Source organism: Hippichthys cyanospilos, chromosome 8 (assembly GCF_059441005.1).
Source record: "Hippichthys cyanospilos isolate Australia breed blue-spotted pipefish chromosome 8, RoL_Hcya_1.0, whole genome shotgun sequence".
In the NCBI taxonomy this organism is placed as follows: Eukaryota; Metazoa; Chordata; class Actinopteri; order Syngnathiformes; family Syngnathidae; genus Hippichthys; species Hippichthys cyanospilos.
Genome location: NC_142376.1, coordinates 3980001 through 3995440, shown reverse-complemented (window position 1 = coordinate 3995440; position 15440 = coordinate 3980001). Strand labels below are relative to the sequence as shown.

At 42.4% G+C, this 15440-nt stretch overlaps 1 protein-coding gene across 1 annotated transcript in view; it reads right to left on the bottom strand.

Moving 5' to 3' along the window:
* Window positions 1–627: 627 nt before the first annotated feature.
* The window catches only part of mgmt (O-6-methylguanine-DNA methyltransferase), a 34146-nt gene continuing 19333 nt past the window's right edge, over window positions 628–15440 (bottom strand). The window contains 3 exon segments of the mRNA XM_088420771.1: window positions 628–2918; window positions 8482–8626; window positions 14364–14531. Of these exon segments, the coding sequence (XP_088276897.1) occupies window positions 2760–2918; window positions 8482–8626; window positions 14364–14531 (472 nt within the window). The 3' untranslated portion in view covers window positions 628–2759.

The window sequence follows — 15440 nt, the reverse complement described above, 5'->3', positions numbered from 1 at the left end:
ATTGATTCAACTTTGGAACTACATTTTCAGTGGTGTTATTTTATTCAGCGACTCCAGAAGATAAATCGAGTCACATCATCTGTTTTCTGGTTATTCTGACGGATAAATTGCGTCACTGAAGACGACGTGCGTCCATGTAAAACAAAATAAAGGCATAAAATGTCGTCGCAAAGTATCGATAGCGTTGATACTCCCTTTCCATGAAACACTGAAATTATCGTAACCTATGCTAATTAGTTATTGCATATAAAACCCCAGGTCAAATTTTATATACGTTAAAAATAGTCAGGGCTACTTATACGTAACATACATGTATACAATGAAATCATATCATAAATAAAAATATATATAAAGGAAGAATGAAAATTGTATTTACTGTTGAGTGACGTTGACTTGAGCTACTTACGGCCTAGCGAGGGTAGCGTAGCCTAGGCTAACCTAATTCATATTACTTTATTATCTCCATCTTGGTTTCCATACTATTCATCTTCTTTCTACTCCCTTTAACATCACTAGCAATCTTGGCGCCCGTAGCTAACTAATCAAATTTTGAGTTAAGCACTAAAATGCACAATAAATACGATATTATAAGCACTCACACAAGATCAAGTCTTTAGTATGCTTTATTGACACCGACCAATCGGAGACCAGCATCTTAGTTTGACGCAAACAGAAAATGAGAGCAACTAACTAAAAACGCCTGAAGAGGGAGGCAAAACAACATAAACACAGCCAACCCCACAGGTCATGACAGTTGTTGATATTGTAAAGCGGGGAAAATGCCGTAAACGGGGGATGAAAAATCGTAGTATTCCAGATCGAAACGTGACAAAAACATAAGTTAGAGACGCTACCTTAAAATATGAGTATCACCCCCTTTGTATTGGTACTCACCGATCCCTGGCATATCTGTCAGAAAATTTCATCACTAATGACAATAAGCATTCGGATGAAACTCACCAAAATAAAAGCATTCGAAGTCACGATGGCAAACAGTTGCATCATGTTCCAATTAATTTGCTCTTATTCGAAAGGAAAAACATTCTGTTCCTAAAAAAAGTATAAAATTTGATTTGCTGCTATCTGCAGAAACTTGAAAATCTCACATAGTCCCTGAAGGGCCTTCATGTAGCCTTATTTGAGCACTGTATGTAAAAAAAAAAAAATTAAAAAAAAAGAAGAAGGTGTGAAATATTTAATATAAAGCATTGCCTTGGGTACCTGAGCAATTACGCGGCCAATTACTGGCAGCGTAGCTGACGCTTTGATGCTGGACTTGTTTTCAGCAGCTCCAGACAGCAGCAACTCCGCTTGCTAAATTTGTAGCATTCCACCGAATTTAGTTAGCCACGAGCGAAAAAAAAAAAAAGAAAGAAAAAGAAAAGGAGGGTGCTTACAGTGCACTTCAGAGTGCGCCTGGCTTAAATGGGACCCCTTGTGGCTGTGTCACAACTCCCTTCGTTAGGGGGCTGACTGTAGCCTGTAGTCACCACAGGCATCATTAGCCCTCTGTGAAAGCGCAGACTGGCTCTCATTCTTCATCTGCCTGTCTGCCGCCTCCACGTCCGCGCACAGCGACGGCGAGTCCGAGCGGCGCGGCGAAAGCCCGCTCCGATGAGGGATTCAAAAAAAAAAAAAAAAAGTTGAAATATATTCAAGGGGAGGGCCGCTGGAATTGGATCAGCAAAGGTTAGAGCCGAGGTTATTTTGGGAGGGTGGATTATTAGTCTACCTGGAGGAGGAATAACTATGGACATGTCAGGGTCACCCCGGAATCGCATTAGACGCTGAGGAGAATCAAGAATTTAATAGGGGAAAGGAAAGAATCCAAAGCGTCGACGCAACAAAAGATCCTTAAAGGGGGGGGCGAACGTTCAGTCAAACACGCGCGCGCGCTCCCTACTGCCCCCTCCATATGGTCCTTCCGAGATAAAATAATTCCTCTCGAAAGGGATTAAACGCGCTCGCGCCCGCAAATAAAATAACATACAAACGTGTAAGTTGCCGATCAAACGGCGCGAGGATGAATTCCGGGTTGCCGGCTGTCACTTTTTTTGCCGTTCTGTACTGCCCTCTAATGGAAAGCGCTCAACTCGGGAGAGAGCGGGGGAAATAAATAAATAAATCCCAAAAAGAAGAAGACACGGGCGGAGAGAGGAAGACGCTGAGCCTAATCGGTAATGAGCCCAAGGCGGTCAACTTTTTATTGTAAATAAACGCAATTAAAAATGATGAAAGGCGCTAATTTGACACGCGGAGACGGCGCCGTATATAATGCATAAGACATCAGCGCTGGAGGTGGATGGCGAAGACGGGAGCAAACAATGAGATCTAAATGGAGACTAAACAAATACTCCACTACAAAGCTTTGTAGCGGCAAAATTCGCCGCCTTTATCACTGGATGTCGAACAAAGCACTCGCTTGGCAGGAAATTAAAAAACCAACGAGAGGTACAAAGACTAATTCTGCTCTCAGGAAAGGGGGGGGGGTAACAACAACAACAACAACAACAATGCGAGAGACATATTTTTAAGGGAATAATAACCCTTTAGAAAAACCATTCCAAGCACTATCTGGCAAACGCAGCCCAGGCCCACGGGAGCATATGTTTGTAATTCCTACTGTTCTCTGTTTAAGTTATTTTCGTACATTCTAATTCGGCAACTACTCGCGAGCGCATTAACTATGCGGGCGTCTCTATTCTTAGATTTTTATTTATTTTTTTAAATGAATTTAAATGGAATATTTACGTACGCGCTCAACTCGGCGCTTCTGTTTCTCCTTCGGAACGTTTGATGGGGCCGGAGTCCTCGTGGGCGAGCAGCCATTTTTTGAGGCGGTCGCCCCTGCCGCTCATGTACGGGCCGCTCCGGCCACTGCTGGAAATGACGCGGTGGCAGGGGATGATCAGCGGAATCTGGCGCGGGCAAACAAAAGAGGAATTGATCCCCGAGGAAACCCACGTGCAACTTTTGCAAATGTTGTGCAAGCGCATCTCGGCGCCGGTACTTTGATGTCTTATCTTTTTCTGGAAAGGTACAATTATCTTCCTGTTTTTTTATGTTGTTGGCTTTTTTTTTGTTAAGCCACCTCGATATTGCAATTCACAGTGGGGAATTGAATTTTAAGAATAAGCAAATGAAGTGTAAATACAGGAAAATACGTGGAAACAAAAAGTAGAAATCCTGTGAATCATGCTGATTAGATACATTTTTTTTATTCTTTGATATTCTTCTTCTTTGTATTCCGACCATTTGTTCGTCTGGCGTCGCCCCACATTTCCCATCTGATTCACTTCATTTCAAATTTCATCAGATTCAAAAAATTCACGCCATCCAGGCTAGCGTTTATTTCGCAAATTTTCAAATTTCACCAACCCAACAAATCGGATTTATTTGGGATGAACGATTCATCAAAACAGAATAATTTCATTCCCCCATAGAAATTCTAAATACTCCGGGCTTTCCATTCACCTTGGAGATTCATTTCACACACATACAAAAAATGTCTGTGGAATTTTCTTAAATTTTACCCCCCTACAAAAAAAAAAAACAAATCCAAAATGTCATATATTCCTCGCAACCATTACTATGTATCTTCTGATTCACACGTTCTGGTTTCAACACAGTCCAAAAATGTTATGCTAATTCAGGGCTTCTGTACCAAAATTCAAAATTTTCACAAAATTTTAAAGTTTACCATCAAAAAAATTCATGGTATTTTTTAGACACAAACTAACTCAACAGATCCAGTTCCTGTCCGTATGATAAATCATCATCCAATCAGTTTGTTTTCAGGGAGGACCACATAAATCGGTTCACATAAATGTGTGAAATTTCAATTAAAAAAAAAAGGGACCCAAACTTTTCATTCCCAATCATAGATTTTATAATTGATTAGTTCTTGATTAATTGATCAATCTTTGTACCTTGAGTCTGGAAAAAGAATAATGCTGTTCAATAAGACTTTTTTAATCAGACTGATACCCTATTCTTGAGTTGTCAAACTACAAAGTAGAGATACCAGTAGTACTTTAATGCAATCAGGACAAGCATACAAAAAAATTACTAGGAGGCTAAAATATTGCATAGATTGTCAAAACATGACAACTTTCAATATGCCACGCTGCCATCACTTCTAAATGCTTGCAAACAGGAGATCGAGAGGTACACCCTATAGGTGTCAAATTTAGCCCATGTCGAGCTCATTTACTGCCATTCAAAATTGGGAAATATTCAATATACTCAAAACCCGATGTTTTGTCAGGTATTTTCCCCGATTTTCGCACTAAACCTTTCAATGTCAATTCGCGAACGGGGGCGAGAGAAATTTTTATATTGACACCCCAAAACCACCGGGTGGTGCTAGTTGCCAGCTTATGACATTTGCAAGTGTTTCAATGACTTTGATGAATGGCTTAGCCTGGACTCTCATAATGCAAAAGTCTTCAAAAATAACACTCGAATTATGACCATTGTTATTGTCACATTTTAAGAAATTTTGTATATATTTTTTAATATATGTATGACTAGGGCTGATGCCACTGAACATTTTGAGCAGTTGGAAGTAAAAATATATTTGACGATGTTATGACCTTTCCAAACTCAGCCCGGGGTGAAATGAAGACCTACCTATTCCAATATAACATTTTTCCTTAAAACTTAATCAAAGTCAATTTTCTATTCTTCAAATTTGTAAGTGTAAAATTGCTCCTAGGAAGCAGTACATACTAGTACCGCATCTGTTGACATTGTGAGCACAGACACCTTAAAAACAAAGCCAGGTAATGGCCTAAAACCGACACTTAGTCTCGAGATTCGCCCTTATTTTATTCACTTTGATAAAAACGTATATCATCAAATCAGGGAAGCGTATTATACACACGCACAGAGTAAAAAAAAAATCTTTTTAAGGGGAGACATACACGTGTGTGTGTGTTATTTACAGGATTTTGCGGTATGGGATAAAAGAGCCTGTGATTTATAAATAATCGCGTAAACGGCGCAGCTTTCAAGTTTTCGCCACACAGACGACGTGAACATGCACTTTTGTGGTAAAACAAAAAGGGTAAGAAAAAAAAAAAAGCGCCACCACAACAACGCGGGGTTTGAAGGCGCACAATCCCACATTGGGCTTGATGGTTGAGTCTATGGCGATAAATGTTTTTCCCGCTCTTTCAAAGTGTAAAGCAAAGAAGCAATCAAAAATTAATGGGCAAAAACAGCAGCAGGATGAATATTCAATCGAGAGGGTGTCAACATTAAGATCTGATAACCCTGTGATCATTAAAAAGAGGAAGTCGGTGGAGCGTTTACTCTTATTGCAGACGACTGCCAGGGGGGTCCCGGCTTCTTTGTAAACTAAATGGCTGGAGAAAGATTAAACAAGCCAGCCTAAAACACTTCGATCATTGTAAATTCCCAACAAGAGCGCCGGCGACGCTCGCCATGACTCGCGGCAATCGTTTCAACGTCAAACGCGCCGCCGTTGATTGGTGACGTCAACCCTTGCGAGCACACATAAATTGCCTTTTTTTTAATGTTGTAAATGCTACGAAATACATAATAATGAGTTAAATGTGAATATTTTTTTCCTTCAACTATTCAAATGTATGTTAAATTTATTAACACCCACAAAATATGGAAAATCGGTACGGTCTTTAGCCTGTGAAGTGACGATGACACATTAAGACATAATCATTAACTGGTATCCACCGCCACCTACTGTCTGGAAGTGAAACACAGGTCGACAAAGAATTTTCTGTTTGCTGACATAGTTTGACCGCCGCGCAACGGAATGTAGCAAAAATCGCAGGAAAATCATCGTAATAAACCCTATTCAAATGCATCTCAAAAATTGTAAGTATAATGGTTTTATATGGACCAAAAATTGGACAATCATTATTTTTCTACACAAAATCTCACACAACCAGCTGCAGTCACATAGAAATATCAGAATCGTTGCATTTTAAAATTTTACGTTTTAATCATCTGCTGGAAATTTCAACTCCCTATTTTTTTCCCCCATTGATTCTTTTATGATATCATAATAAAATCACAGGAATTTCCATAATTTGTAACATAATGCCACAAGGGTTAAAAGAAGGAAAAAAAAAAAAAAAAGTCGCCGACCGTGGCAGTAATTTCTGGTTGATCATAACTTGATGGCTGCGGCGGCGTATAAAAGTTGGATGTGCTGGGCGCCTGGCTTCAGATCCATCATTAAACCCGCTCCCATATCAACAGCAATAAAACTTTCCGAGCCCCAGATTAACCTTGCAGACAGAGAAATACTGCTCCGGTATTCAGATCAATATTGTTCCCCGGGTTTGGAAGGAGAGCAGGGTACCCTCAAGGCCTTCGGATCTGCCTCCTGACTGCGAGGGGGGGGGGGGGGGGGGGGGGGCTGCGGCGAGGAGGGGGGAAGCGGCGGGGGCTTAACGGTGGATGTGTACGGATGCTCCGCAACGGGCTTATCGATAGGAACGAGTGGCATGGAGAAGGCGTGGATCGATTGAGCACACTGAGCTTTTCGCAGCTGAAGCCCGACGCCGCTGACAAGTAATTGACACTGACAATCTGACTCCGGATCAGTATCGGCGGTTGAGGGCTCAGGCTCCCATCCTCCCCTCAGCGAAAGGGGAAACAAGTGCGAAAACTGACTGGAGAATATTATTCAGCCATCCGGAAGCGACGCCACTGGCTAGTGTACTTAATAAAGTACGTACAGAAAAAAAAAAGTGACATATTGTGAATATAAAAGAGAGGAAGAAGACGTTTGGACTACGAGGGGCGTTCTGCGTCTCACGCCGGCGGTGCCCGCAGCGCCGTAAGGGAAGCGTTCAATGGACTTTGATCAAAGAATTTGATCAAAAGAAGACACGCCACTTGCCCTCTGGCCCTCCGTTTGGCGCGCAGGGGCCGAAGACGCGGAGGGTCGGGCTTCCTCTCTTAGATTTACCCAGGAAACGGTGAAGGAGGGACAAAAGGTGTGGGCTTAAAACCGCGCCAGAGGTTCTCCTTGTCTCTGGGGGAGCCCGTTTAGTTTGCCCGGATTGGGCTTCCAAAGGGATGCTTGTTAAAAAACAAATCCGGCATGAGGGAGGACTTGGAAATAAAACACCTTGGTGTTGCGTTACAGTTTTTCATGTCTTTCTCATTTATTTCTACACTTTGTTTTGTCTGCGGACGCTTATTAAAACAAAAAGTTGGATCGCTAAGATATTAGGTTATACTCATGAGATCCGATACGAGATCCGGAAGAGTGTTGCTTTTACAAATGCCCAAAGGTGGGATTTATTTATTTTGCTTGTTGAAGATGTAGAACAGCGCGACTTTATTTCAGGGATCATCAACGTGTTGCTGACGGGAAACCCCCAAGGGCCACATGAGCGGCCTATAGAGCTACAATCAAAATAACTCACCAACGATGACATGTATGATTCCACCAGTCAGGAAAAACACGTTTTCAACGATTTGTAATAACGCAGTGTTCAATAACTGCTGATAATATTTGAGAGGCATCAATCATAAATTTCTTCACATAGATGAACGTCATTCGCTATTAACAGCTATAGTTTAAAATGTATGCCAGGAACCAATGATTTCATTTAATCTAACTCCCCAAATAAAAGATGCACCCCCCCCCCAACCTAACCCCTAACCCTAACCCTAACCCCCCCCCAAAAAAATGAACGGCAATATGGGTGCGTCCTATAAATGGTAACTTGAAAAAAACCGCCATTTGCGGAAGATTGATCCGTCAGCCACACAAGCAGAGTTTTGACGCACAGGTGTGCATTTTTTATATCTTATCTTTTTTATATCTCTATATATATCTTTTATATATTTTGGATATTTATTATATAAAATATTTATATTTTATATTTTATACTTACAATAATTAGCGTAACGGGACCAGCTAGAGGGCGGAAATCACTTGGCTCCAGCGCCAGTCGCATCTAACAGCAGCTCGCGTTAGTTGAGGTTGTCACGGCATTCTTTTCGGTCCAAGAAGAGAGCACACTGAACCAACGTCCGAGTCCATTCTTGTTCACACGCAGGAATATTAATAAAACCAGAAAAACAACTAATTCTAGCGCATAACACTGGCGCGATCATATGTTTTTCAACATTCATTTTTTTTTTAAACCAAATACCAGGTATTCGATTAAAATTTCCCATATCTGAATACCAAAAATACTCGATAGCTGCAGCCCAACTTTATATCGCAGCTATGTTTAAGCACTGACTGAAAATACAACAAATAGACACTTGTATGCGATAAAATGAATCCTATTCATCATAATGTAATGCCTCACTTGCGCTAATTAATCAACTTACCGTGGTTTAACCCCTTACGTCAAAATCACTCATTTTTTTTGAAAGCGTAAATGCCGAAATGCAACATGGGCAGTTCCAAATCCTCGTAATAAAAAAAAAAAAAGTGTGGGAATGGGGGAACCTGTCAATCACACGTACCGGGTTCTTCCTCATGGCCCCGCCCACCGCCCGCGCCGCTCTGGGATTTCCCGCCATCTCCGCCAGCCGCTTGTAGGACACAGTCTCCCCGATTTTCACGTCTCTGAACAGGACGCGCAGCACGCGACACGTTCACAGTCGCGTGCTGCGCGTCCTGTTCCCAGAGACGTAGAAAAATACAGAGAGATGACCGATTCCTCATGTCATCTTCAAAGCGGCTGGCGGACAAGATGAGCGGAAAATACGCAGACGCGGCGCCGAAGTGCACAAATCAAAACTACGACACCTTCATTTGGGTTTAATTTGCCGTCAAGGACCCGTTTGCTTGCTAAATACATGCGAGTCCCTCCGTTTGACCTTAGCACTAGCAATAATACGGTACAGTGGCTGATGGGAGAAAATTATTTCCAAGGCAGGAGGAGAAAAAAAAAAAAAAAAAAAATCTAGGTTATGCACTGAAAGGTCACAGCTAAAATTAAAAAAGTTGGCTCCTTCATTTAAAAGGATTAAGAGAGGCCAAAAAGACGGCAAATCTGCTCCAGATTTTTAATAATAATAATTTGAATGTTGCATACCATTTGTGGCAGCGGGGATGACTTTGAGGTTAATCAGACCAATTTGTCCTTTTAATTGCTTTCTATTCAGAGTAGATTCATTATATCATCTCCGCTTAAACGGCAGAATTCTTCAAATCATCTGCAGCTTAAGCGGCCACATTAACAGCTCTGATTTCATTAGCACTTTAGCACTAGCTTTATCTTCTTTTTTTTTTGGATTACCAGGAAGTGGCGTGTTTGCCTAAGAAGAGCGGAGGCCTTTGAAAAAGACGCTCCGACGGCGAGCTTTCGCGAACGCCGCTCGAACAATGGTCTCGTTATCAAGCTGGGGGGGGGGTGAACTTTGCCTAGTATACACAAGCGCGTGTACTCAGTCATGAAAATTCAATTAGCGATCTCCCATTCTCTCTCATTTATATGGTCTAAGAGAGCACATGACAAGTGATGGAGGAGAAATCCCCCTAAATTGGCATTGTGTGAAAACATGTCACACCCCTGTCTCACTTGTACGGAGTGAACATCCTCTCGCTCCCCAGGCTCCCTCGCTACCTCGTAGTCACTCTCGGCTACACAAAGCCACGCCAACGAGGCAATTTGCCTAAACTGGGGGGAATAAGTGTAAAACCTAAAGGGGATACGTTTGATTGATGCGCACCCATGTGAGTTCTTTGTCTTGAACAAGGCCCGTAGGTACTGTTTAATAATTTTTCAGGTAATAATCACGCTGTCAAGCAGATGACGGGGAGAGACGCCCCTCCCCGAAAATTTTCTTGATGCATTATCCCCCCACGCGAAAGTCACTTTTTGGGCCTGCGCCGTGCGCATATTGATTGCTTTGTCACTGATGTGCAGACGACAGTTTGCCCAGACTTTAGCGCTGACAAATCCCGCGTCGACGATTCCCCGCAAACAACCAAAAGTCGGCGGCGACAAGCTCTTGCTGTTGTTTGCCTTTATTTTTTTTTTCCAGCTACTTTTCCCTGAAGGCTTTCCGGCGACAATAAGAAAGGGCAGCGATTATCGGCCTGGACGATTATGGGCATTTTTACGAAGATCGGTATCCGCGATCGATGGCGATAGATGTCAAAGATTCATCATGAAGATGAATTATTCTACTTGTGACTCTTCAAACATCAGCCAAAAATAATCGGCCAAACGGACGATATTTGCCGATTACCTTTTTACCTTCCTGTACTTGGTCACGGCGGACGCTTTCGGTCAATCGTCTAAACAGGCAAAAAGGCCGAAAGCCTCTGGCTTGTGCCCTTGATTTTCTCATAAATCCGAAAAATTCCCGTTTAGGTCTTAAAAATAGAAAAATTTTAGGACTTAAAAATAGAAAAATGTGTGCCGCTTTTGCCACTTTAGACTATCCTCCGGTTTGTATAGTAAATGGATAATTTTTACATAAACTTTCATAAGTTTTTATACATTTTCAATCCTTGTGCGCTGTTTGGAAGAAAACGAAAGAAAAGGAAAAAAGAATAAAACATTCAAAATGCCTTCCTCTGTTCAAAACAATGATTAATGTTTTCGAAAACTAAAAACTTCAAAATGTGGAAATCTGACATGTTTTTTCTGATACGACAAACCTTTTTCGTCCCTCTTTTAAAGCAAAAACTGAATCGGCTCAGAAATCGGGAAAAAAAAAAAGCAGTGCTTCTCAATTATTTTGCCAAGCATCCCACCCCCTGGAAAAAGAAAACTTTTTGCGCCCCCCCACTTTACACACTGACTACAAAAATAGATTATCAATAAAAACTGTTTACCTAAACCTGTATCCTTTAAGATTAACCAAAAAATCGATTCTCAACAACTGATTTGGGTTACAGCTTAGTCTAAAAGAGAAAAAAACAAAATCGGGTGCATAATAAGTGCAACAAATAAGCACAATAAAGGGCCTGAAACTAAAAACAAAACAAAACACCACCAAAACAAATCCCCTGGGAGGCCCGCCCCACTATTTGAGAATTGCGGCGTGATCAGCGGCGGTGACATACGGCCATTCCGCGCACTCTCCAGATCGAGTGCAGTCATGTCAACTGTTTGAATAAGAGTTGAGAGGAAGCACTTCCACGTTTACACACAGGGCCATAATTATGTCACAGGTCATTACCTCGCAGCAGGCCAGGTAATAGGCCGAGCCTCGGATCGAAGGGATCCAGTGATTATGAACTTATTGAGTCCTGTGATTGATTTTCCCATTATTTTGGATATGAGAGCAATTGGGGGGGGGTGGGGATAAAAGCGAATTCCATCAGGCGGGCTAATGACGGATCGAGCGCGATGACTTCCAGCTGACAGTCGCGTCGTGGAAAAAAAAAAAAAAAAAAAAACGACAATGGTGGAAATGCAGCTAGCTCATTATCCTTTGTGTCTAATGGGAGGGAAGACTTTGACTCCCAGTCAAAGTGTCTCTGGAGTCTTGAGGGACGGGCGCGTTTGAAGGCTGACGGGGGCGCTGATGATTCTCTGATTATTCGATATTCTGAAAACGTTCATTTCCCTAATTCCTCTCCACATCACAGGGGCCGGGCCCCGGTGAGCGTCTCATCAGCGCAGGGGGAGGTTCAAGCTCCTGCAGGAGCGCAGTCATTTGGGCTTTGAAGAGCGCCCCTGTAAGCCCCCCCCCCGCACGTTCCCCGCGCCGCTTACCGAGACTAAGATCCTCTCGTCTGTTACATACGGATGTATAATTAATGAGATAAGAATACGCGTGGTTTTAAAAACCCGCGATGGCGCCCGCGTTTTCCTGGAGGTGGCGCGCGCACGCACGCGCGTCCCTCCGCTACCTCGGAGGACGGCGGCTGGCGTGTGATGTCGCGTGTGACAATCAGCCCAGACGCGGCGCCTCGGCTCTCCTTTCATGTCACCTCTGCGGCTCAGGTATATGGTGACAGCTAATATGAAAAGTGGCTTGTTTTGTCAGAAACGTGTAAATAAACATGGCAACACTTCAAGCGAAGGTCACAACTCAATATTACATGACAAGTGCAGCGAGAGCGCTGTCGCGCGGAGGCTCTCCCGCAAGATAAGCGAGCAAACAAAAGTTGCTTGTCACGGATCGTAATGACCCGATTAAACTTGCGGGTTCTTTCTTTCTAGCTCATATTTATGAATTAAAACGAAAAAAAAAACAACAACGGCGCATCCCTCTACCGTCCCTCCTCTGCGGACAAATACCCTGGATGCAAACATTTAACATTTTTATCCGCCCGCGGCCCTCGGTCGCCACGACCGAGAGCGATGGGGCCCTAAACCCCGTATTTACCGAGCCCCGAAACAACAGGCGAGGGAGGCGAGGCGCAACGCGGCACAATCACCTATTCAGATCAGGTACTAATGAAGAATTCCATCTATCCTGAAATTTAATTAAAACCCCAAAGACTTGAGATGAGATGCGATTTGAAAGAGCCCGGGGCTGGTACACAAGCACTTGGTGGCGAAGGGAATCGCACTGAAAGGTGATATCGTAATTGGTCCTGATGTATTTCTGCATTGCCTTTGCGGGAGCGTGGGACTCGCCGGCTGTATGCGCCGGTCTCCACGGAGTACCTGCTCATTGAAAATGCCATCACTCAAGCACTGCGGGTCTGCATGAAATTAGAGGGAAAGTGAGGCCTGATTGCAGGGGAAGGCAGACACAATTGTTAAATGCATATATTAGAGGGATTGCTTTTTTTTTTTTTTTTTTTTATGCGTGTAGGTGTGATTGTGCGTCTAAATGAGCGCTTTGGAAAATCTTTCATGCGACGCTGTGACGACGCCTGTGAACTTTGTTCAGAAAGTACGCAGGTGTTGTGGTAGCCACTGCTGCGGACTGGTATTCACCGTTGTCATTTAGACTGCCGCATTTCCCGAGATAAAAATGGCCTATTTTAAAATGGCTTTCATATATAAGGAGCGCCGCGTTATAAGGCGCACAGAATAGAAGCTACAGTATTGGCGCTAAGCATCCACTAGATGGAGCCACACTAAAGGGAATGTCAACAAAACAATCACATAAGTCAGTCAAAAACGCGGTTATGACAGGCAATAAGAAATTAAGAATAAAGGTGATTTGTGGAAGAATAAGGAAAAAACTACCTATTGATGACATTAAAAGACTGTTCAGATCAATGCAAAAAGGAATCAAAAATGTATCAAAATGAATTATCTTTGAACTAAAAATTTAACTTCAATCTTTTATCATCAAATTGCAATCAAAAACCTTAAAATATGTTGTTTTGTGACGGTTTTTTGCGCCTTGTCCCCATATGAATTGCTTAAAAATTGGAGCATACATAGCATATCAAAATTGTGTATGAAAATTTTAATTGCAAAAAATACATTTACAACTAAAATACAGGGGTAAAAATGGAAAAATTTACACGGTGATTAACTTGTAAATAAAAACACAAGGTTTATGCGCTAAAAGGAGTGTCTGATGTCTAAAATGTAGTTTCAGTTGTTTTTTATTTTATTTTCCAAAAAAAAACATTTAATCGAATTCAGTTTACTTCCATTTTGTTAGTTTTCATTCACCAAAAGAATTTTGTCAGCCTGGTTTGTTCAAAAGTGATCAGTGGGAACAGCATCTCGGTCATCATGAATGCTGGTAGCTAGCGGCTAATTAATGCTAGACAAAGTGCTGAATGCTAGCACAAAAAATGGTCATTTCTGGGTTTGTAAAAAAAAAAAATATATATATATATATATATATATATATATATATATATATATATATATATATATTATATATATATACTGCTTTTAGAATGGAAACGTAGTATGAAAAACCCCGTTTGATTTTAATGTTAGTTTTCATTCCCCAAAATAACTTTGGTAGTCCCCAGCATTGTTTGCCACCTCATCACTATCACAATTAAAGACTTTTGTGTTTACTCTGCGCCCAGGCGTGAAAGGACACTAATTGTCCCCTTTTTTTTTTTGGCGCCGCGCTCATTCCGAGGTGGCTGCCCATTGCCTACAACTAACTCATTCAAACTTCACCACCATTCACATGTTCTCATTTAAAAAAAAAAAAAAAAAAAAAAAAAAAGTCTGCTTCCTGTCAGAAAACGTCAAGGGCGGAATTCGATCAGTTTCAAAGAATGTGCCAAGAATCATGGGAAATCCTGCCAGGACTAACACGCGTGGTAAGAGCCGCCACAGATTATTGAAGCAAGTTACAGCTCTGTGTCCCCCCCCCCTCCCCCTTTCTCTCTCCCAGCTATAAAATAGTTCATTATAAACACGGAGCGCCAGTGAGTTTAAGTGATGTAAGTGACAATTAAGAGTGAAAGGCTGATCCCGGCCACGGCTCTGCAAATATTTATCCGTGACAGACCTGCTTGGAGGGCGGGGTGGTGAAAGGCGGGCGGCGGGAGACTCCCAGTGCTGCGCGGATCGGCGAAATACGCCCGGAGCCATTCCACGCAGCGCCGCAACTCGGGGCCGCTTTCCGCCGGGCCGGCGCTGACCGGGCGGCAACTCGGGGGGGGCTCGCCGCTCCTGCAATGGGGGGGGGGGGGGGGGGGGGGGGGGGGGGGGGGGGACCAAAGGTGTGATCGCGATAGAGCGTTCCGGTCTCGAAATACGCCACCGGGGTGTAAACGGACGCCCGCGGGGGTCACGCGGGGGCGGGATGACGTAATTTACAGAGTGAAATGTAAGTTGTTATGGGGGACTCGGGCGGATACAAAGTTACAGCGTTCTGCCGTCGCTCTGCTTTACGTGGAGAATAAAACAAAACAAGCTGAAGAAATGTGAAGACGTTAAAGCGGTCACCTGGAACATGGATATTTTTAACAACGTACATTTTTCATACATCCGGCCTATTTTGGAACTTGGGTCCACAGGGAAACCGCGGTTTAGGTCACACGTCAGTCAATGTTGAGAGGCGGTTGCTTTACGGCTGGACTTTTTTTTCAAGATGTGAAATGTCTTTTCGTGCAAGTACCCCTTAACCAGCGCAAAGCAATTTTGGGGTTTAAAAAAAAGAACGAAGACTAAAAGATGTCGTCAGTGTCTGATTTACTAAAATTTAGACCCTTTCAAACTTCATTTTTACTGATCCACATAAAAACAGTCAACCTAAAATGTCCAGTTTTGGATGGTAGAAGAAATCTGTTCTCCAAAAAATGACTTCATTATCAATACAAATTTTTCCACGAAAAAAAATTCATATAAAGTGTCAGAATTGTTCTAAAAAAAATAATTCTAATTAAATATTTGTGGGACAGGAAAAAATATTCAACTTTTGGGATCACAATAAAGACGTGTTGACAAAAATTAATCAACTCGACAGGTGACGAGAGGCGGCACGTGACAAATTGGGTCAAACAATTCTAGTATGGGGGGAAAATCTGGCTGTTTATAGATATGAAACTGAATTGAAATTGAACTTAAAATTTTAGGAAC